The 22,886-nt window shown below is 43.1% G+C and overlaps 2 protein-coding genes across 2 annotated transcripts in view; both read right to left on the reverse strand.

Moving 5' to 3' along the window:
- LOC144173135 (phospholipid-transporting ATPase ABCA3-like) overlaps nucleotides 1-10,127 on the reverse strand; it is a 29,318-nt gene extending 19,191 nt beyond the window's left edge. The window contains exons 1-5 of the mRNA XM_077701650.1: nucleotides 10,123-10,127; nucleotides 9,730-9,913; nucleotides 8,400-8,517; nucleotides 5,747-5,901; nucleotides 2,661-2,816 (exon numbers count right to left, since the gene is read on the reverse strand). Coding sequence (XP_077557776.1) covers nucleotides 2,661-2,816; nucleotides 5,747-5,901; nucleotides 8,400-8,517; nucleotides 9,730-9,913; nucleotides 10,123-10,127 — 618 coding nt within the window. The remainder of the gene's footprint in view (nucleotides 1-2,660; nucleotides 2,817-5,746; nucleotides 5,902-8,399; nucleotides 8,518-9,729; nucleotides 9,914-10,122) is intronic.
- A 2,874-nt stretch (nucleotides 10,128-13,001) lies between these two features.
- LOC144173136 (glucosylceramide transporter ABCA12-like) overlaps nucleotides 13,002-22,886 on the reverse strand; it is a 38,139-nt gene continuing 28,254 nt past the window's right edge. The window contains exons 7-8 of the mRNA XM_077701651.1: nucleotides 17,477-17,661; nucleotides 13,002-13,007 (exon numbers count right to left, since the gene is read on the reverse strand). Coding sequence (XP_077557777.1) covers nucleotides 13,002-13,007; nucleotides 17,477-17,661 — 191 coding nt within the window. The remainder of the gene's footprint in view (nucleotides 13,008-17,476; nucleotides 17,662-22,886) is intronic.

Genomic DNA, 22,886 nt, shown 5'->3' on the forward strand with positions numbered 1-22,886 from the left:
TCAAACACCTATAGTTCGATGCAGAATGCAAATTTACAGATGTGATCAGCATTGCAAACAATGAGCTACATTATTTGAGTGCATTTGTGCGGAAGAGATGTCCCATTTTCTTACTCAGCGAGAATACTGGCAGTGTGTAAAAGTGCACGCAAAAATTATTTGATTTAATTTGGAAGTTATCTTCAACTTCAGCATCTACTTAAATCTCAGCGCTTAAAGGCCGCAGCAATATGTAGGGATATTAACCCCTACCAAATTCACCGGTAGAGAGGTTCTATTTCAGCACAAACTTTTCTCGCACAGTAATAAAGTAACGTTGAGCTGAAGTTGAAACAAACCTCATGAAATGTGTTGTATTAAAACAAGACGTGTCCTGACACTGCTGATCGTTTCTTGTGGAACTTGTTCAGTTTCACGCGGAAATATTTATTATTCTAACTGTGGTGCACAATCCTATCGTGTCTTGACGGGTGACTAACGCTTAGCAAAGACCGAGAGTTCGCTTCGCTAACCACTAATTATGTGTCCTGTCACAATACCAGAAAGTACTCTACGCACTTCAGGATACGTTTAAGGAAATGAGGATCACTATAAGAAATAAGATGCAGTCAATAACAGTGCTGTAGGCAACGCTGCATCTTGTCACGCGGGCAACAAAGAGTCAATTAGGTAACCACGCTGGTTGTATAAAAAAGTTATGTGAAAATGGTACTTAAAAAAGTTATGCGAAAGAGCTAAATTTCTGTGCTGAGCAAGCTCTTGCGAGGAAGCATGCTCAAATTTTGGTATTTAGATATCTTTGATGTGCCAAGGCAATAGAGTCGAAAAGGGTTTATGCAGGACATCGTGCTTTTACCCGCCTTCTGGAGCCCTCTCATATTGGTTTCTTCGTCGTTGACTATTACCGGTATTCACCGGTATCCACCTACGGGGCAGAAACTTGGAGGCACACTAAGAGGGTTTAAGTTAAATTGAGGACGACTCAGCGCGCAATTGAACAGAAGTTGATAGGTGTCACATTAAGGGACAAGAAGAGAGCGGAGTGGGTCAAGGAACAAACGCGTGTTAAGGACATCTTAGTAGAAATTAAGAAGAAATGGACGTGGGCAGGGCATGTAATGCGAAGGCAAGATAATCATTTGTCATTAACGGTAACAGAGTGGATCCCTAGAGAAAACAAGCTTGGCAGGGGACGGCAGAAAGTTAGATGGGCAGATGAGATAAAGAAGTTTGCGGGGATAAAGTGGTCGCAGTTAGCCCAGGACCGGGGTATTGGGAGATTAATGGGAGAGACCTTTGCCTTGCAGTGGGCGTAGATAGGCTGGTGGTGTTGATGATGATATTTTGCGTAATATTAAATTTGACGTCGCACATAATGAGCATTGCCTTTTTGCTGCAAGAACGCAATGCGCGTACATTTCTTCTCACATGGCACTTCGATCGGACAGCATCGGATGGTTTTGTGATAGGTAAACATGAAGAGACAACTCTATTCCAAGAAACTCCTAAAAAAGTACGCTAAGACAATAGTCAAGGAAAATCTATTTTTATTTTGGCAATGCCGTGGTTTTCTGGTAACATTTTATATGCATTGCAACATACAGAACCGCATATGCCTGCCAGTTGAACTAGTAGTTAAACACCAGTTTAGCACCCCCTTGCAAGGGCAGCCTGCTCAGATGAGTGTTAAAACCAATGAAGACGCGCTAACATTACAACCCTGTTTTTGTCTAATTTTTACGTATGTGTCATTTGACCGACCTATTGTTTTTCCCATTTAAATAAAATGACTTCGCAATACAACAAGAACACACCATGTGGAAAATCTGAATGGTTAATATATCAGTAAGGTGTTGTGTCTAAGCAACTGATGTGTAAGGCCAGCAAGGTTTTCCAAGTCATTTGTTGCTTTGCATACAAACATGAAAATTAAACGCGCGAAAGTACCGTCTTGTCATTGCTATTGTTATTTGTTCAAAATCATCTGACATTCATACATCATCCCCGTAACAATACACTAAATAGCATTAACCTTGTGCCTAAGTTTACATGAAGAATAAGCTTTAAGTTGTAAACAAAGTGGCGAATTCGGTATGAATAGATTTCTGCTACTTCACATTTTGCGCATTGTAACCAGTAGTTTATTTACACTATACGCTTTATGAAGAAAAATGCTAACAATTTCAATGCGCTGTTTTCAAAATAGCGCGCAAACTGAGGACTAGGCATGGAGGTAATGTCCTGTAATAATTCTTTTGCCGGGACTACCAAATATTCTTCACTTGAGGCCTATTATTTTCTTCCCAAGCGAGCGTGAATTCGCCCAGACAAGTGTTTAAACGCCGGATGTTGTACTAAACAGACAAGTTGAAAAACCAACTCTTACAACTGGCATTCGAGAAACACCAAACGGGGTTTATTATAGGGGCAAATTTATGGATATGTGCAGTTCACGGAAAATATATGAGCGTTCCTGCTACTCAAACCCACGCACTGGTAATAAATTGCACAGAAATTCTTTTACAGATACCTTCTCCTAGACAAGCAGCGTAAAGTGAGCATTTTTGGGGGTTTTAACGGAGAAAAATTTCTTCCAAGTTCCGCAACACAACGCAAATGAAAAGTGGCACTCAATCACTTATTCGCTCTCAGTAGCTCACTTTTGGCCTGCCCAAGATGGCGATGGCGGCGCACAGGCTCCTCTGCTGGCCCGGGGAAAGTTGAGGTGCAATAGCGGACCGGCAGTACCACAGGCCGACATCGTTGAGAAGCGTGAACACGACTTGGCGAACTTTGTCTCTCCGGATGCCTTTAATCTGCAATACCCGAAGACAGGATCTTAAAAAAAATGAGTAAACAGCAATACCAATTCTTGATTATTCAAGCAGTCATCTATTCGACACGTTACACGTAATAAACCCACACTTAGGACAATACACCACTGACACAGCAATTTATTTTTATTATTCTTACTTTTTATTAATCAAATTATTTTTGATTAAACGGGCCCTGTCATTTGCCACACATGAAATGAAGCTTCTTGCTTACGTCCCATTTGTCCACCCGGTCTTAGAATATGCCAGTTTTGTGTTTTTCACACACTTTGAATAATATCACTGCACTTGAAAGTATTCAACAGAAAGCAGTGCGCTTTATCTTTAACAGATACGGGCGCAATGACTCGCCTACCGCTCTATTACACCATGCCGGTCTAGCTACCCTTGATAGTCGTTCACAGGTTTGTCGGCTTATATTTCTTTACCTACTTTTACACAGATCACTCCGCATAAACCCAGATCTTTACTTGAACTTTCGAGACACCAGACCGACAAGACGGAGGATTGCATGAGAGCTAGAAGAATATTTATTCAGTAATAATACTTTTTGTTATTCTTTCTTTCCACGCGCAATTCGAGAATGGAACACACTGGATGCAGTCATTACACAGCAGCCATGATTAGACAAATCTATGGAACTAATTGAAGGTACTGATTCATGGTAAACGAGTTAGCATGTACAGTTATTAACTGTTTTTTTCACGAAGCCCCCCCCGGTTCGAATTGTCATACCATAGCACTTGTCTACAGATATTTATTGTTTTTGCGGTTCCTTGATAATAATACCTGAATTGATGCTTCTGCTTTGCGTTGTCTTTTTTCTTTGCCTCTTTTCTTCTTGGCCTCTGTTTTTTTGTTGGTGAATTCATACTTGTAACATGACACAAATAACTATGTATGATTGTACTATTCCGTACTGCTATGTTCACAGTGATTATGTGTTCTTTTCTTATTCTGATTTCTTTTGCTGCATGCGTCAAAACTTGTGAGAGTGATGCTCACTCCTCTAATAATCCCCATGGGGGATTGACAGTATTCTGCAAATAAATAAATAAATAGAAGTCGCCTTGGCTAAATTACGGATAGGGCACACACATGCAACACACTCCCACCTACTCACTGGTTTTCCAGCACCTGTGTGTAGCACGTGTGTAGACGGCCTATCCGTGATCCACATTCTCATACAATGCAAGGCACTAAAACAACACGATACAAACACTTCTCACATCTATACAGACAGCACATTCCACTACACTCATCGTACTTTTTAGGGGTCGATCCCTTTATTACCCACAAGCGTACTTTTAAGTTTCTCAGCGATGTGGAGTTTTTACATTTCAGTACTTACCATGCATGTTGACACCATGGCACTTTACACCAGTCATCTACATTGTTTTTTATGTATTTCAGACGCATTTTAGTTAATTTTTTTTTTAAATTTGCTATCACTTCGTCTACACAAAACAACTTTTCCTTGGCGCTCTTTGCCATTAGTCGGCCTTGCGCCATAAAAACCCAATCATCATCAATGTTTTCTCTCCAACGTGGTTTTAAGGGTTTAGGAGAGATAAATTTTCTGCAGCTCTTGTCTTATCCTGCATGATCATCCCGGCCTTATACACTAGTCATCTGAATTGTCTTTTGTTTCGTTTCACTGTTACTTTTACTAATAGCTTTTAGCATTTACTTACATCACTCACTAAATACTTCGCCTCGCCCTGAAGTTAACTTCAACATGCGAGTAATCAGGAATACTTCACAGATGAATTGAAAGATGTGAGGTGTAAATACAGATCTTCGAAATGCCCACAATGAGGTGGACCTGACGCGTATGAAAAAATAAATGAAAGACCCGAAATGTTTTTGCCGTCGATTGTCGCAGCCGAATTAAAGCCTGTGCTTGAAGTTTACAATCAGAGTAACCTAGAAATTATTTCATTGCATTCATTAGATAAAGGATACGACAGGGCTGAGAAAGAGGTAAAAGTATGACAGGTTACCACCAAAAATTAAACCTAACAACATTATATGAACTGAAATAGAAGACCATTACACAATACAAATTATTTCTCGCGATACGTCACGCCGAAAGAAACTGGCGCTCGTGTGCTGTCTTAAGGCAAGGAAAAACGAAAAGAAGTGTAACCTGGCCAGGAATGCTCGAGGCGAAAGGCACAGGCTTGTGTGTAAAAAAGAAAACCCTTAACATTGCTACAATTGATATCCTGACACCAAAGCAATAAACGTCCTGTCTTCTAGGGGTAAAACAATACCTTATGCGACCAAATAACAAGACAGCAAGGGTTCGGTACAAATTCGATAGACACACATTCCTATGTCGAAGCCCTAAAGGCGAACTGTGATACAGTGTTCCCTTTTGTACTGCAGTGCTCTATTCGTTCAGAACCGGATAATACGCGTAGGAGAATAAAAATATGCAAAAATACAGAACAAGCCAGCTAAAATAGAAGGAAGCCTGCAAATCTTGTTTGTGGCAACTTCGTTGCCAACTCAACAGTGTAAAGAACAAACTGCATGCTGTAGATAGAAAAATCCTGGGACACGTATATTATAAATGTAAACAAGTGCATTACGGCGTGTACTAAAATTGCGCAAGCATGGATCACAACCAACCAGCGCTAAACCCACATGTCTCACCCGTACTCGCCTTACGAATGCCATACAACCCCTATGAGAGTTGTATGGCGTTACCACCGAACAAACGCACAACTTTTGCTGCCTGTTTAGTGTTGAAAACTGCAGCTATAGCCTAATTTTACAACAGTATCTAATGAAAAAGTAATATAAAGGGTTTCTATTTTACTTAGGGGTAAGAGCTGCTAAATTACGTCATGCGGGACACCGGCGAGTAAAGAAAAACTATCATAAAACTGGGGGAAGCGACTTACGAGTGCGAAGACCATGAGATTCTCTTCGACAGTGAGATCATCGTACAGAATGTTGTTCTGGGGACAGTAGCCTATGCTCTCTCGGGCATTCCTTGTGCAGGTTTTTATGTCGTAGCCCCTCACCAATACCAGGCCAGAAGTGCAGTCTAGAAATCCTGCAGGAAGATAAAAATACGGCACACTCTTCAAAGAATTGCTTATGAATGATACACAAGTTCAAATATAGTGCTGCTAATCAATGTTGGTATCTGCTCATATACAAAATGTGTGCAGTAACTATGAGCCGCACGCAATCGAACCGCGCAATCGAACCACGCCTGAACAGGGCGAAAGGTGGCAGTTGCAAATGCTGGCTGCTGTGATTTTATTTTCCCACATGTTGTAATAGCACACTTCGAAAAGGCTGTAAGCAAAGACGCGGTGGTGATCAAAGGAGCATGAGGTAACAAGTCTCGCAATACGTATTGGGAGACATTACGTGTATTGTAGAAATAAGTAGCGCACTGAATTCGTTGTGCAATCATGCAGAAAAAACTGAACGATGGTTCATGTGTACACCAGCACTTCCTTTGTGCGGTTTTATTTTTAGTTTTCGCTCTTCACATCAGAAAAAATAGAAATATTTCCCCGTCAAGTGGTAAAATCCCTTTTGCTCTAGTCTTCTCTTGAGCGCGAAAATTCTACTACTATCCAAACGCACACGGCTCACTGGACATGCATATTAATTATATTCACAAATTCTCAGGCGTACAGAAAATCGCAGTAAAATTTCCCTGTGCAACTAAGAACTTCTAAATGTGGCGCCGGTTCTAGGCTTCTCCCCAACAAGGGATTTCATGCGCCAGCCTAAAGGACCTCATGTGCCAGTGTAGCGTAACCTTACATATGTGGATAAGCTTGAAACTTGCAATAAATCTGAGCAGCAAGATGGTAAAAATGAAACATCCAGTGCAATGCTTATATATTCCACGAGTCTAAACAATGTTCAGGTCAATTAAAAATGCTTAGGCGCCTGCATTATAACGACATGAAAACTAAATCAGCACCAGTACCAACTACAATATAACGTTCAGGTGACCCTGACGCCGGACCTAATATTAAACAAATCGTGGCGAAATTCGCATATCAGCTTCAGTAATCAAAGAAGTTGTCCGGAAACCTTCTCTAAAAAGTAAAAACAAAAATCCAGGCCATTCCGAACACATGACTGCTGGATGAATCTCAAAAGTTTCAGAAGAAGTCTTCGAGAAATTTGCTTGCACTAAGGAAACTGAAACATTTAACATACAGTTTCATAACGAAAATGTTGTTTGAACAAGGTAATTCTGTTTTGTTCCTGCACGCACCTTATAAAAACCTGAAACGTTTTGCTGAGATGCTTGTCTTTAAAATACAATTGCAATAGGTGGGTCCCAATATTCGCACAAGGTGCTACGGAATAGGCACCTGAATTATTCCTCACTCAAGGTGGTGTGATGCTTTATTCACCCCTACTCCCCCCGCACTGTGCGTTAGTTCAGGCGCCCCTGCCACGTAGATGCCTCTCCTCTTTCCCGACCACCTTTCACGCTCTTCCTCTCCCGTCTCCCTTCTCCTGCGATGACCACAGTGGAGCATTTCTCATCTCAATTCAATTTTCCCGCGTTCCACTGCTCACGCGCCATCTATTAGAACTTTTTGTCAATGTTAGACATTGTTGAATGTCGCCCCTAGGGGCCGCCGCGAGCGCTTTTTGCATTTCTGAGTGAAAACATTTTGTTAGAGGCGTATGTTCTAATTTCCTATCGCAAAAATCAAGCAGCCATGTATTTTACTTAAAAAACACTGCATATTCTACTTATGTATTGATGTTCCTTAAACATGCGCAATGTTTGCTTTTGCCAAACAATATTGGCGAGCATGAACATTGCCTGCCGGTTATTAGTTTGGAAATATTTTGCCCATATATACGTCTCGTTTAATAATTCTTTCAATTTTTGGCCGTACGGGTAAATATAGGGACAGACAGACAGACAGACAGACAGAAAAAATTTCGCGTTTAAGTAGCCCGAGAAAGAGTATCGTCTTTAAAAAACGACGCCGAGAGTACACCTGCTATCAGCGTAGAAGGAAGAAAAGAATGCACATTAATCAGCATCGAATGTTGCTCCACATTTGTATGCGGTTACTCCACATTAGTATGCGTTCGTCAATGCTTTTTTTTTCAGGGAAAGGAGAAAGAAGTTCGTTGTCATGCTTTTTATCATTTCAATAGACTAACATACTAGTAATGTTCGAGTTGATATTTTCCCGCTGAAAGCATGAGTGAAATGTCAGGACCCTTTGTAAAGATTTTTATGTGGGCATTTTCAACCTCGGTGACTTCCTTACCCAACTGGTTGCTTATCTGATCCCTGTCCCTAAAAACTTGGAATAAACCCTTGACTGCATACTCGTATTACAGATAATAATAATTGTTTGCTTGACTATTCCTTAATAATTATGAATTTGAGTTGTGCATCTCTTAAGGGCAGGTTCAAAACGCTTAAAATTGCGTCCACTTCATGTGATTCTACTTTTGGTAAATTTCTGAGAACATTCCACTGTGGTTTACAGCGCTAGAAACAACTCTGATGACAGTTAGCAAAAACTAATTCGGGAAAGCTTCTCTCACCAGTAATCATTTTGAGAATCGTCGTCTTTCCGGCACCATTGTGACCAAGCAAGACGGTGATCTGGTTCTTGTAGACTCGAAGGCTCAAGTCTGTCACAGCCATTACGCCATCATAACTCTGCAAATCCAGGGGGAAGCATAAGAAAGCAGATCGGGTCCCCAGCCTCACTCCACTGTGCTCACCAAACCAATTTACCATCGTTATCGAATGGCCGTATAGCTACACATCACCATAGATTTGTCAAGCCGTGTAGTAACTGCAGGTTGGCACAACTACCTTGGAGAAATGTTGAAGTTTCGCCAGAGCAAGCCCTTGTTTAAATCAATATAAACAAGGCAAAAAGGACTTCTAGAAGTGGCTGCATAAGTTCCTTCTGCTTATTAACCATATGAATGGTAGTATTTACAGAAAAATTTACTGTTTGATTTTATCCAGGAAAAAGTTTAGATCAAAACGCGCACGTTATGTTGTTAACAGAAGAATAACACTGTAGTAGGCCTATTCATATAAACAAACAGACACGCAAATAAACCAAATACAATTTTCGGGAGTAGCAGCGGGATCATAATTTTAGAAGTTCCTGTGAGGGTTCCATTATTTGGCTTATCTTTGATGGCGTGATGCCTATTCGGGCGCTTGACGTAATTAATTGTTAGAACCGCATTAATGCACTGGTTCTGCGTATTATCCGAACTTCATGCAAGTACCCGTTTTTATCTTGTGGCCTGAGAGGCTGCATTTTGGTTGTGGAAGTTTAGAATTTTTTTTATAAAAACAAATAATAAAATTCGCGATGGAGTTTTAAAGCACTGACGAAAATGCTATCTCGGTTTTTGTATGTATGTATATATGTATGTATGTATGTATGTATGTATGTATGTATGTATGTATGTATGTATGTATGTATGTATGTATGCATGTATGTATGTATGTGTGTATGTATGTATGTATGTATGTATGTATGTATGTATGTATGTATGTACGTACGTATGTATGTATGTATGTATGTATGTGTGTATGTATGTATGTATGTATGTTCGTGTTTACAGTGCCAGGGAGCCGAGGTGAAAAAGTGCCAGGTCTAGTTCTATGGTCTGTCAATGAGAAAAATATAATTGGATGAATGTGATGTCAATAAAAATAAAGAATTGGAATGTGCGTTTGAAAGTCCCTCAGTCCAAAACACTAAGATAGTCATAATGACACGTGCAGAGTTTATAAACAAGGTGTAAAGAGCGCCAGGAGAAAAACATATATCTTGTGTGAGCAACTCAAGTGCGGGAATGATTTGTTACTGGTTAGATAACAATTCTTTGCCCCGATAATTACCTTGCTTGTTTGGACAAGCTCGATTTCAACGTCTCGGTCATTGGGCTCAGGTTCGAAATTCTGTGGTTCTTTCTCCGGCTGCACTGGTGAGCTCACAATCGTGACAGCTGGAAACCAGTACCGCACCTGCGACGAGTGTGAAAACCTGTACTTGAGGTCAGGGATAAGACTGGACGCATCACCACTGGCATGGAGCACAACCCAAGTGACATTGCTTACCAAGGGTCTACGTACCACTCGTAATAGGTCAAAGACAATTCGTAATAGGCCAATACGTAATACAGCGCGTCGTTGAAGGGCAATTGGCCACGTAAATTCATTTGTCATAGGTGTATTCGTCACTAGGAGATGTAGTTATCCACAAAAAGGTTCTTTGAACATTGAAAGGCTTACCGCATTCCGAAATTTGGGAAACAGGGGGTGAATTGAATTTATATTTAAGATAAAGTGCAAAAGCATTCAAAGAAAACTTCAGTTCACTCTTGAGAAGACAGTGCTCGGGAACCAAGCTGCATTATCGCCGGCATAATCTTTTCACTCGACGCTCTACTTGTGAACTGTTTCTTCATTGCTGGAGTTTTTCTTCTAGTTTATCACGTGGCAACAGTTCACTCGAAATGAACGTTATTTTACTAAGAGAACTTTGTTCCGCCTTTCACTGCATCATAAAATACTCGATAAATTTATTGTCACGAAGACAAGTTAGTTGATGTTTATCGGAGTGAGCTTGTGTTCCGCAATCAACCATAAAAAACGCAAACGTCCAAGAAGCAGTCAGCAAAAGCCCTTTTTTATTTGTCCTTTGGAGGCTCACAACTACTTCATAGGAGCCCCGTATTTTATTTGCCCATAGAATTCCTTTAGCGGGATCACTTTTTAACTGCCCAGCAACTCCTCAAGGTGGCTCTCCACAGTCAAATAAAACAAACTCGATAACTACAAGAAACTTTATCTTGAGTAAAACGAATGAGCGGGCCTCGTGAGCTTGCGCCGAAGCATTTCTAATGCACAACGTGTTTTCATTCCATGCAGGCGCAAAATAATGCACGTTTCTTATAAATTCTTCGGTACTTAATAAGAACGAACGCGGCCCACTGTTGTATGGCTTTGTATTTGTCCTCGTTTTTTCGCCCAGTAGTGAAATGAACCCATACCAACTAGCCCAGTTCATATTAGTCTTAACCCAAGAAGCTTCTAATAGAGGGTCGAATCGTCATTCGACGAGGTCACCCTACTGCGGATTGCCCCATGCGACGAATGCCCGTCCTTGATGATTATTGTGGTGTTTAACGCGCTGACGCAACGCAGGCGATGAGGTGCGCCGTAGTGAATGGCTTCGGATTAATTTTGACCACCTGGGAATTTTTAACGTGCGCCGAAATATCGTACACACGGGCGTTTTTGCTTTTCGCCTCCATCAGAAAAGCGCCCGTCGCTGCCGGGAATCGAACCCGCGACCTCGTGCTCAGCAGCGCAATGCCTTAGCCACTGAGCCAACGCGGCGGCTAATTCCTGTCCTTCCCCCACTGTGAATTGCCATTCGACAAGTGGTTCCACGGTCCTAACCAAGCACAGCGCGGTCGCGTACCTCTTCCACACCACGAATGCTCTCTGGAGCCCGCGTTTGAGCCAGCCAATGTCACTTATCGTAAAAACCGCAGGCCATCACGGTGCATATCCACACCACTTTCTCACTCTATATTTGCCTTTACTTGTAGTTACAATTTTACCTGTAGTTACAATTTTCTTGTATAACCGAATTGTATCCAGCTGAACATGAAATAAATTTCATGTATGCCTGGATTGTATCCAGAAAATCACAACAAAGAATTACAACCTTACTCATCTCAGCAGGACTCCGGTCGTGTACTGCAAACTACTACATCTCGGGAACCCGACAGGGGGAAGTAAAACAATTCCCTCCCAGGAGCTATCGTGGCGCTCTTGTGTGCCTACCGTTCATGGCATGCCACATAATTTATAGCCCACACGCATCAGAGGTTCGGTTGAAAACCGAGACAGCCATTTAACAACAACAATTCTTCAGCTGCTTTTCCTTTTGCTGTGAACCGGGCGCGGATATGTCACCCTGTGGCTTTCAAGCCGGCGCTTCATGCTTAAAATGTCGCTCACCTCCTCCGTCTTCCGGTGACAATGAGCTTTGTAAATGCATGCGGCTGGTAATGAGCAACACTCCTGAGTGCTCTCAAATAAGCCGATGCTCGATAAAAAGAGAACTCACAATCAGTGTTTCTAAGACAACCTTTCGTGCTCCAAATTACACAACAAGCAAAAGAAAAACACCGAGAGCCTTGGATGAGTTCAATGAGAAACGAAAGGCCGGCCGGGCTGTGCTGCGTAACTAAACTAGCTACTGTGCATTCGGAACCAGATGGGTTTATATCTACGGGGCAGACACTTGGAGGCTCATTAAGAGGGTTCAACTTAAATTGAGGACGACTCAGCTACCAATGGAACGGAAGATGATAGGTGCAACATTAAGGGACAAGAAGTGAACGGAGTGGGTCAGGGGGGAACAAACGTGTGTCAAGGAGATATTAGTAGAAATTAAGAAGAAGAAATGGATGTGGACAGGGCATGTAATGCGAAGTCTAGAGTCATTAAGGGTAGCAGAGTGGATCTCTAGAGAAGCGAAGCAAGCGTGGCAGGGGATGGCAGAAAGTTAGATGGGCAGATAATATAAAGACGTTTGCAGGGGTAAATTGGTTGTAGAGTTAGCACAGGACCGGGGTAGTTGGAGAGTAATGGGAGAGGCCTTTGCCCTGCAGTGGGCGTAGATGGGCTGGTGGTGGTGATGATGATGATAGAGAAGGAAGAAAGCTAAAATTAAGTTTTTGCATGGCTCACAAGTCCGTTTTCACGAAAGGGGGTTCAGCTCTTGTTGATAGGTGTCCAGTAGGAGAATGTGAAATGAGCACTCCACCAATGTTTTCACACGATTCAGTTTTTGTCGTGTCGAGCTTCGTTTCAACTCGCTTGTAAGTGACCTATCTAGTTGTATGTCTAACAAAGCTGCCTTCAAGGGCGCCCTAAACATTATTTTTGTAAGCTACTAGACTCTCTACGGGATTTTTATAGGCTCTCTACCGTGCCGCCTGGGGTTTTGCGCAACTGAATGCGGATAAATAGAACTACAGCTCTAATGACAATTTGGCTCCCTTCCTGCCGCGCCCTAAAAGCCAAGGTCATTCCAATCGGCTCAGATTATTTTCGTGCGTACAACCATTCCTGCAAGCGTCTGTTAGATTTTCTCAATCCTGAAATCACATAAAGGGGTCGTTACACCCCTTTCTAGACAGGTGTAACTCTCACAAAAACGATATTACGTACTAAAGACTGCCTTTTCGATTGTCGCTTTTTTTCGGACGTAGCAGAACCACTTTCGCCACACAAAGAAGACAACCTAATACGTGACCCGCTATTTTCAGGCAGTCCCGCTCAGGCGCGACCGTCCTTTCTTTACACCGAAACGCAGTCACTATTCCCGCTGTCGTGCTGGTTTTCGATTATGATCTTTTGATTTTGTTGTTGTACCATCCCGACAACTCTAAAAATTAACTTCAATTTTGCGTGACCATTGCAATCATCAGTCGCGCATGGCCCAAGCTTGTGCGCAGCCTCATGTGGTCTTTACAACCGATTGATCCACACGCAGTTAACCAAATCGCAACTTGCCATTACCCAGTGTTGTCGTTTTTAAGTTCGTAAACGCGGCCATAAAAAAATGCAAGCTGCACTCTCCGAAAGCGTATCTACCGATTGTCCTTATTTTATATTGCGTTTTTATTTTACCTTATTTATTTCAATTTATTACTATACCTTTTTTTACATCGAATTTATACTATAGCAAACAGTGCGGTTTGCAAGAATGCGCCTCTGAAACAAAATACCACCGGCAATCAAAACCTTCTGATCATTTGTGTATTTCACAAAACAAATGCTGAAAACTTTCCTCACATCCGTGCCACACCTTTTATGGTTCTGATTACTTTAATTTCTTGACTTCGTCCCACTCTGCTCTAATATGCATACCTGTTCCCAACCTTTTTTCAAAGAAGGATTACATCAGGCTTTATGTTCGGTACAGCCCAAACAACGGGCAGAGGTAGAGACCAGAAGACGGCCGCTGAGTCGCAACTAACATTATATTGAAAAAAGAGCACCAATATATTACCTACACGTACAATCTTGTGTAGTGGAAACGCAAACAATCGTGAAACATAAGTTGAAATCCAAATAAAGTCACCTGAACCGGGCACATGTTTAGGACGTAACTAGAAACCCCGTTTTCTCCTCGAAGACCGTCAGAGAACCTGTTCAACGCTCAACCTCTTCAACATGAACACTCACCAGCTCGACCAATAGCTTTTGTGCACATTGCTGAAGGTAGGTGCGCCATCTGCTTCTTTTTTAATTTAGTCTTTATTACATTTTTAGCTGTAACTATCTCAGAACTGCTTAGGAGTGTAAAATTACCTTCGGTGTTTATCCTGCCTAATTATTACGTTAGTTTCTCAACATTATTTTGCTGTTATTTTGTCGAATCCTTCGTAATATCAGAGTCCTTCAATGCTTTACGGGTCACGAAACTTCGGCGCTCGTTTCATATAGGGACCGCGGGCGCCACTACTGGCGCCATCGCCACAGGAAGGGCATCCAGCCGCCGCACGTGCGGTATGTTTGTCAGCTCTTGCCGTGAAAACGCTCGCTTCTTTTGGTGCCTGCGCGCTGATTAAGCGTGTTTTTTTTTGTAGTAGTTACCGATTAATCGTCCAGTCATTGTATATATCACCTGCCTTCAATAGTGTTTTATTTTTCCAAATTAATTACCGCAGGCTTCGGGCGCGAACGGCAACTGCTTCTTTGTCCCCCGGCACAAGCGCTGCGCCGTCGTATTTACGGATTTCTAAATGCCTATTGCTTCTTTTCGTAAAGCAGAGGTTGTAACTACCATACATACGATATCTCCGTAATCACGGACAGCTGCAGGCCTATCGATAATACAATAAAAAAAAAACTGAAAGCAACCCAGTAAGCCTCGTTCAGACTACGCTTATTGAATGCTTTGATTGCTCTGGAATGCACAGAACGCTCAGAGAGATAGCCCAATATATTGCAGTTTGAATGAGTTGGTACATACTTGAGAACATGTAAAAACGCTGTAGTAACGCATATGATCAGAACACGAAGAGATATATGGTGCTCGTGTGTCTTTACGCTACCACGCTTTGCAATCCTTGCAAAAAAGGACGCGCGAAAAGAATAAAACTGATTTTTATCACACGCAACAAAAAAATTTGCAATATTACGAAGGAAGACAAAAGAGCGTGGTCCAGCGTACAAAAATTTATTTTCTGCGCTGTGGTGTGCAGCTCACAGAGGAAACAGAATATTGCCACGTATCCAAGAACGCCGCAATGTTTTTCTGAACGGAGTTTATTAAAGCGCCATCCTGCTCTACAAAATACTAGAATTAAACACAAGCGTCGAAGAAGCAGTCCTCAGCGTTACGTGCACAGATGAACTCCCATAAAGTGAGTTGCGTGGCGTTTGCTATGCATGCATTATTCTGGGAACGTTATTAATTTCACATCCATGGAGAACATTCTCGAAGAAACAAAAAAATCTACTGCCAAGGTGATACTCTTTCCATATCAAACCATATTGCCCAACGGGACTCGTACAACAAAAAGAGCAAACAGACGCTTCGGTTGAAACACCAGATAAGAAAACCGGAAGCAGCCACACGCGGTTACAAAACAAACAAAACGAACCCTAAGGGTCAGTTCTTGGAAATATCAAAAGTAAAAGAGCAAGGACATCCCATAGCTTTTTTTACATGCGAGCCTGGACGCAAGGTAATACAAGTTTGCAAACAGGTAATAAAGCACCGGTACTACCGGACTGATCTGACAAAAATCGAGCATTAAGTTAGCCTTGTACAATTATAGGTCTAGGATGATCTCAAAAGGGTGTATTGCTTTTTTAGGTCTCTCACACATTGCATTCTCACATACTTAGAATCGAAGCTGAAATCTCCCGTTTCTTGCCTTGGAATGGCGCGCTTCCATTACTCACGAAGCTCTCCGTCGCTCGGTGAACAGAACAAGGAACCTTTTTCTGTAGTAGCCTTGAACCCGGAACGACATCCCAGGGCACAACACGTGTTGGGCATCGTCGCTGCACTACTTCAGTCGCATCACAATAGTGCGAGATGCGCGTTACATTTCTTTCCCGCACAAAACAAACACAACACGCCGCGTCTCCGCCGTTCGAGCCAGCGCGAGGCCGCCCGAGGAGTGACCACAGTGAGGTGGTGGCGCCACCGCGCGGCGGCCGAACGCAGCATATGAAGCATTCCCATTCCGTTACGGAACAGTTTCGTGACCAGTAAAGCATTGAAGGACTCTGGTAATATCTAAGATAATTTCTATTACTTTTTCCCGCTACTGCTGTTTCCTTCCCGAAATAAATTTTCTACCTTCACTGGTACAAGACGTTTTGATTTTCTCTGACTATAGGACCTCCTTCTGTACAAGCAATTTTTTTATTTCGTTTATCGCAAGAATAGTATATACTGTCTCTGACTCTGACCCTTGTACATACAGCGTGGCCTACTATGATGATAGCAGCGCACATGCTATGAACAACCAGCCAAGATCTTTCTTACGGCGACGAACGGAGGGAAAAAGCGCTGGTCCGAGGTTTTGCGCGCGGAGACTGACATAATGCGCTTAGATACCTTAGACATAATAAACCCGGCCGTAGGCCTGTTGCACGTGTACCCCTTCGGGAGGTGGATCGAAAGCTGTAGTGTACATTAGGAATTCATTTATGCCTTTTTAGCTAATATCATAGTTTTGGTAAAAAGCCGAGATGCCCTGGGAAATGCAAATGAGTAAATGAATTCGGTTAGTTAATCCGATGGCACTTGCGTAATAAAGATCTTGGCGAAGAATAATTTCCAAAACTTTTCTGACTATAACCACACTAGCGTGGTGTAATTTTATGTGTCACCAGACTAGAGGGATGCAAGAATTTGCGTTAAGGTAAAGTAGAGGTAATACGAGGTTCAATCCCGGGAATATTATCGCCAGTCAGAGTCTCCAGAAAGAGGGCTGGCTTTTGCGTTCGAAGTGGAGCCACAGTGTGGATGGAAAGCGTAATATTCTTTTTATTGCAAAACGGAGCCCCCAAGATGAGGGCCCCTGCCAGTACGGTGCTGTTTGTAGTATTGAGGGAGAAAATTCCACTGTCAATGGTATAAAAAATTGCGATTCTTTATTTACTTGTGACTGGGTTCGATGCTCACAAAAATTGTTCGTAGACTGAAAGGTGCCTTGCAAAAGAAACCGGCGCTTTAGGAAACTAATCCCGAATGAGGGTACTAAGAAGAGATTGTAGATATACATTGATGGCATAAGTCTTGTCGTACGTGTTCACAGTTTAGCAGCGCTAACTTGTCCAAACTGAAGTTCTTGCGGCCAAATATTCTGCTTACTTGTGAATAGTTACGAGGATGGTAGTTTGTCTAAATATTCGGTGTGTTTAAATAATACTGGCTGAATTTGAATTGGACTAAACATATTATGCGCTTATATATACCGCGTTGTTATAACAACAATGTCTAGTTTCTACGTGGCTCACCAAATAAAAATTGCCAGTGTCGGGCTAAACAGCGGTGCTGAACATCAAATTAGTCCTTCGGAAGTGTTCATCCTCTTACCTTTAAAAAGTAGAAAAACGATTTGGCTAGTGTTGGGCCTGTCGGGAACACGTTGTCGATATACCAAACCAGAAACATGATGGCCCATTCCGTGGATATGCCCAGAAGTATCATTTCGCCCAGGGTCACGTTGTCCGGAGTGGCGGCGGAGTCGAAGAAATTATTCCAGTTGGCTCCGTGGTCAACTGACAGTAAAACAGGTCATGTGGCTTTAAGCTTTGAAGTGCAAATTATTGACTATTTTCACTGAAGCGTACATGCGATTGATGGAAGTCGAAACAATAATTCCTTCAGGCTACGGTAGACATACGGACATGAAAAAGAACAAAACTAAGTACAGATATCATAAAGGAGTAAAAACCTGTGTTTGCAAGGGTACAACGTTACTGTATAGTCTACCTTGAGCTAATGCATGTGTGCGATACTAAGACAACTAAAGTGAAGAAGCAACCTTAAGATGTAAAACTACATGTGGATATTACCTTTGCTGCCCACATTGGCGGCTGTTTGAAGACAAAAGAAAGCCTTTTGGGGAGGTGAACGGTATATCGAAAGGATGTAATTCTAGGCCACGCACTGAGCTAACTGCCGCTACGGACAGCAAATATGCCACTACTGGGGATTAGATTGATTACGAGGTGCGCAATACTGTAACCAATATTTTTTTTGTTTTGTTGGTATGACGAAAAGAGCATACCACAAAGACACTGACTACTCTAACGTGAATGCTTCGTTACCGGAATAAATTTAACGCCACGTGTTTCACTAGAAACGCGTATTTTAATTCTGAGGGCCTTACATGCGTCTTGTAGGAACAGCATCAGATAACACGTATTCTCCTAAGGTATGTAAATGTCTGGAAGCGGGCCAGCTTTGAAAATTTCAGCGTAATGGATTGCATTCTACGTGTTTCTAAATCTTTAGAATATCAATCAGCGTTAGAATGCTAGACTTGTTTACCACCATAAATGCTTTTGAAAACTTGTATAACTACTTAATATAACGCTTTGGAGCCCTAGTTCATAAATACATCGCAAAAATATTCTTGTCGACGAATATGTTTATATCTATAGTGCTGAAGGGTAAATTAGAAGTCAAATCAATAATAGTGTGAGCAGTTTATTTGGGAAGAAAATAACCCATCTCCCTATCAATTGGATGGTTTGATAAAATAAGTGCACGGAACAAAAATAATTGTAAATATCTGAACTTTTGGAACGTCACAAGTTTAAATGCATTTCGGGCCTTTAAGGTTGCAAATGTCTTCAGTCATGTACGTGGTGTCTGTTTCACGCAAGTAAAGGGTTATAATTGGTACAGATGGCGGAAGCGATGTGAACCGCTGTTTTTCTGCTCAAATAAAAATGACTTACATAGCCAGAAAAGCAAATAATTATTGATTCACGCCATTCGGTCGCTTTTATAACGCAATATGTCAACTCCTACCTCAATGGCTTAAAATATCAAGGTAACTTTTTTCACTTAGAAGATTCTGTTATCGTATTATAATTTGAGAAGCACCAACACCAAAACTTTTTCGGAGCTTATTCTCTTGCAGTAACTTGCCCCGCTGCCATTCGGTATTTCTCTTCGATGCCGGGAGATTTAAAAAAAGAGCCTTTGTTTTGTTCTGAAAATATAGTTCTATATCCACACGTATCTCGCATAAGTAACATACTTTTGAGATTAGAAGAAATCGGTCTGGTTGAAGTAAACCAGCCTAGAACATCAAACACAAGTTCCCAAACTTTTTTAAACAACGGTTAGCAAGACGTAATTGCCACTTGGGGTCTCAGCCGTAAGGACAGGAGAGGACAAGCCTTTAGTTGTTTTGATAAACAAACGTTTCTTATAACCCTAAAACAAACCAAAGTATTAAAGCCCACACCCAAAACCAAATCACCCTGAACCTCTAACTAAACATACAAAACACACGCATCATCAACCCAAACCTCAAGTTACTACAATATAGTACACTGGAACCCCGGGAATATGTTTCCGGGTTTTACGACAAAAAATTACGCCCACCTCCCCTCGCGGGAACCCTGGTGTGATGCGACGCTGAGGGGTGTTCAAGCGCAAGCGGACAGCAACCGTCGACCGAAAGGCCATCGGAGAGCGGCACACCGGTTATATGCGCAGCGCGCCCGAAAGAGAGGAGACAGCGGAGAGAGAGTACTGAACATGCGCAGCACCGCGCGCAGCGCCGCCCACCGGCGGAGTGAGAGCGCGCTGTGCCGCACACCCGCAGATGTTGAGAGAGAGTGTTCGCTCTCACCTGGGCACGCGCCGGTGCCAGTGCGTCTGCCGCGGCTATGACGCAACACAATCCAACACAATCCACTTTAATCCAATCCAATCCAATCCAATCCAATCTAATCCAAGCCAAGCCAAGCCACGCCAATCCAATCCAATCCAATGCCCCTCGCGAGAGTGTGTTCACTATCGGAGAGGAGAGGGGGGAGCAGAGGAGAGTGCGGACGCCGACGACGACGACGGACGCAGAAACTGCATTTAAAACCTTTGTCATCTGACTCTATTTCATGCCTGACCAGCGTTATTGATGACCCACGCGAACCACACGACCAAAAGGCGTACAAAATGAATGTGCCGAGGGTCTATTCTGCAGACCTTGAGCACGCTCAATGGGTTCTCTGCGGCATAGCTTTATTCTTCGCCTTCTTTTTCTTTTCTCTCCCCTCCAGCAGCGGCCCGCTCCTCTGCACAATACCTTTCCCTCTCTCCTCACTGGCGTCTCTTCTTGTTGCGCAGGGGTAGCAGGGGCAGTGGGGACAGTGCAGGTGTCCGATTCCCCCGCTCAGCAGCGAATCACCAAAGAAGTTCGGTTGACAGACTTATGCTTCCACATGTGTTTGTCGTGATCATGTGCTCCATGATTTGCACTGGCTAGGGGGAATCGGGGCAGTTGACTGCGGCGCAAGGTTTTTTTTTTACAGCGTGATTGGCACCTGCACTGGTATATTTTTTTCCGAATTAGTGATTTGGGTTTCCGAGTCCTACAAAACATTAGTTCGTTGTTTACATACAGGTTTGTTGCAAATCCATTGCGTGAAACTAATGTATAGGCGTAATTGTTCGGATTTTGCGACGCCCGCATTTCACGACGTTGTTTCACGCTCCCTACGAAGTCGTATAATCGGGGTGCTACTCTATACCAAACAGAAACCCTTAAAGGAGCCATGAAGACAAAATACAAGTTGGGTTTATTAGAAAGACTGCTTAGTCCCGATAACAATGATACCAATATCATCGCAATCTTCGAACAAATAATGGAGATATTAAAGAAAACGTGTGAAGCCGTGGCGACCCCCTAGGCAATTTCCCGCAACTTTTCTATGACGTCACGGAACCTTTTTTGTGCGATTGGCGGCCGCCTAACTGACCTGTCGCGACGACACATGACTGGACGTCTGTATTGGGGCCTCTAGTTCCAATTGACCGCATCACTTGAATGCTAACGTGCAGTTAACGCACTAAAAATTATATTTTATTGTTGGCCCGTATGACGTCATTCTTGCTCATAACATGTCACTGTGGCGCAAAATTTGAAAGTTTTTAAATACTTCTTGCTTTTTTTTCGTTAAAAAAATACCTTTTGTGGCTCTAATGGAGCTGAGTGAGATACTGAATCCTTGTGCTTTCAAATTAAACGAACTTGTTTTTTCTCTTCATGGCTACTTTAACAATGAATATCCAAGTCCTAAATACAGTCACACGACACCTATGCGTCCTACCACTTCTCCCTAATCAACTGTCCCTCCGTTGTCCCTTGCACTGACGTGGCGTCGACGTATCGTAGCCATGGCATGGTGGCAGACGTAGTGTGGTGCGCTAGTGGTGTTTTCATCGCTGCACTCGGCTGTGCTGAGGGTGGCGTTTTGGTTACATAGCGACGTATCGAAGCGAAGCAAAGACGAGGACAGGAACACAGAAGGCGACACACAGAGCGCTCTGTGTGTCGCCTTCTGTGTTCCTTTCCTCGTCTTTGCGATCTATACACCGCTATGTACCAACTCGGCCAAACCAATACCCTCCCGAGTTTTGGTTACGCCGTGAGTCGGGAGGTATGCCCTAGGGCTTCCTGCTGCGAGGGCTGCCACCTTTGTGGCAGCCCTTGCAGCAGGAAGCCCTTGGTGAGTCCAGGTACATAGCCACGGGGCCGTCGAAGATGAAGTCGACGGGGCGTAGACGCTGGCCTCAGGTGCCCGACTCTCACCGCTGCCTCGCGTGTGTTCGTCGCGGCGTTCTCCGAACGGTCAATTTCTTTGTGGCAGCTTGAACATTTTTCGAACTCTTTCTCGTCTTCTATTCTTTCCAGATGGCTCGTCATCACCATCCTCTTGGATAATTGGCCACTAAACCACGACTAGCTTATCAAGTGTCTTCTCTAATGACTAATCGCATCCTGGATAGTGGATGTCTTTGCTTTTACATCCACTAAAAGCATTTAGCCGTCATTTTGCGTTGCTGACAACCCAGCAGGGTAAGGTTGCCCCCGCGATGACTAGCGCAGGAACACTCGCACCGCTGGCGGTCTTTCAAATAAAGTTTTCTCTCTGTGCACTGTCTTCTTTTTGTGCGGATCGACATCTTTCTGTATGAGTAGCTGCTGTTCTCTTGCGCCGTTGCTAATCCCTGAGGCCGTGCGCATAGACAGACGCAGAAATCGAGACACGCCGGAGAACTCCGCCGCTCTGCACAGCAGCGCAGGGGCGGCGCATGCTTACCTCACCCCAGCTCCTTGTTACCCACTGTACCAACGTGCGTTCTCTCCCTCTCGATGCTACACTGTTCTGCTTTTTCAAAGCAAAGCTTTAGTGTCTTCACTGATGACGTTGTTCGCCAACATGCCCCACAGGAAAGCAAACTGTCTCTGACCATGATGATGACTGATCGCGGGTGAAGTGAAAAAAATAAGCCGGGCCATCTTCACTAACGTGAGACATGGTGATGGGCGAAGCATGCAGTGTATAAGTGTACTCAAACATTGCAAGCCTCTCCCTTGCCACACGGCGTGAGGTGATATACGCGACATCCCAATTACGAAGGTGTAGAAGAAGTGGAGCTAGAAACGGAGAACTGCAACTTTTAAAGTTAAAGCGAGTGCGAAGCGAAATAGAAGCAAGCAAGCAAGAGCGAACGAAAAACAAGGGTGCATTCTTTTACTACGCGTTTTTGTCCTCGCAGATGAAACGTTCCAGTGCGATGCGTAAGAACACGAGTGTCCCGGTGTGTTCTTTGAACAATCGTTACGTTCCAGCCCGAGGCGTTAGAAAACGCCCGTCTCGGTGTTTAGTACCGCGACTACATCAGAATACGACGACATTAGACGCCGACAGCCGGAGCTCCTAACGTGCTTTGCCACTAAAAACGCTCCCCGTGTCCGTAC

Source organism: Haemaphysalis longicornis, unplaced genomic scaffold, assembly GCF_048455015.1.
Source record: "Haemaphysalis longicornis isolate Haplotype H1 unplaced genomic scaffold, Haemaphysalis longicornis Haplotype H1 scaffold_29, whole genome shotgun sequence".
NCBI classification, from domain to species: domain Eukaryota; kingdom Metazoa; phylum Arthropoda; class Arachnida; order Ixodida; family Ixodidae; genus Haemaphysalis; species Haemaphysalis longicornis.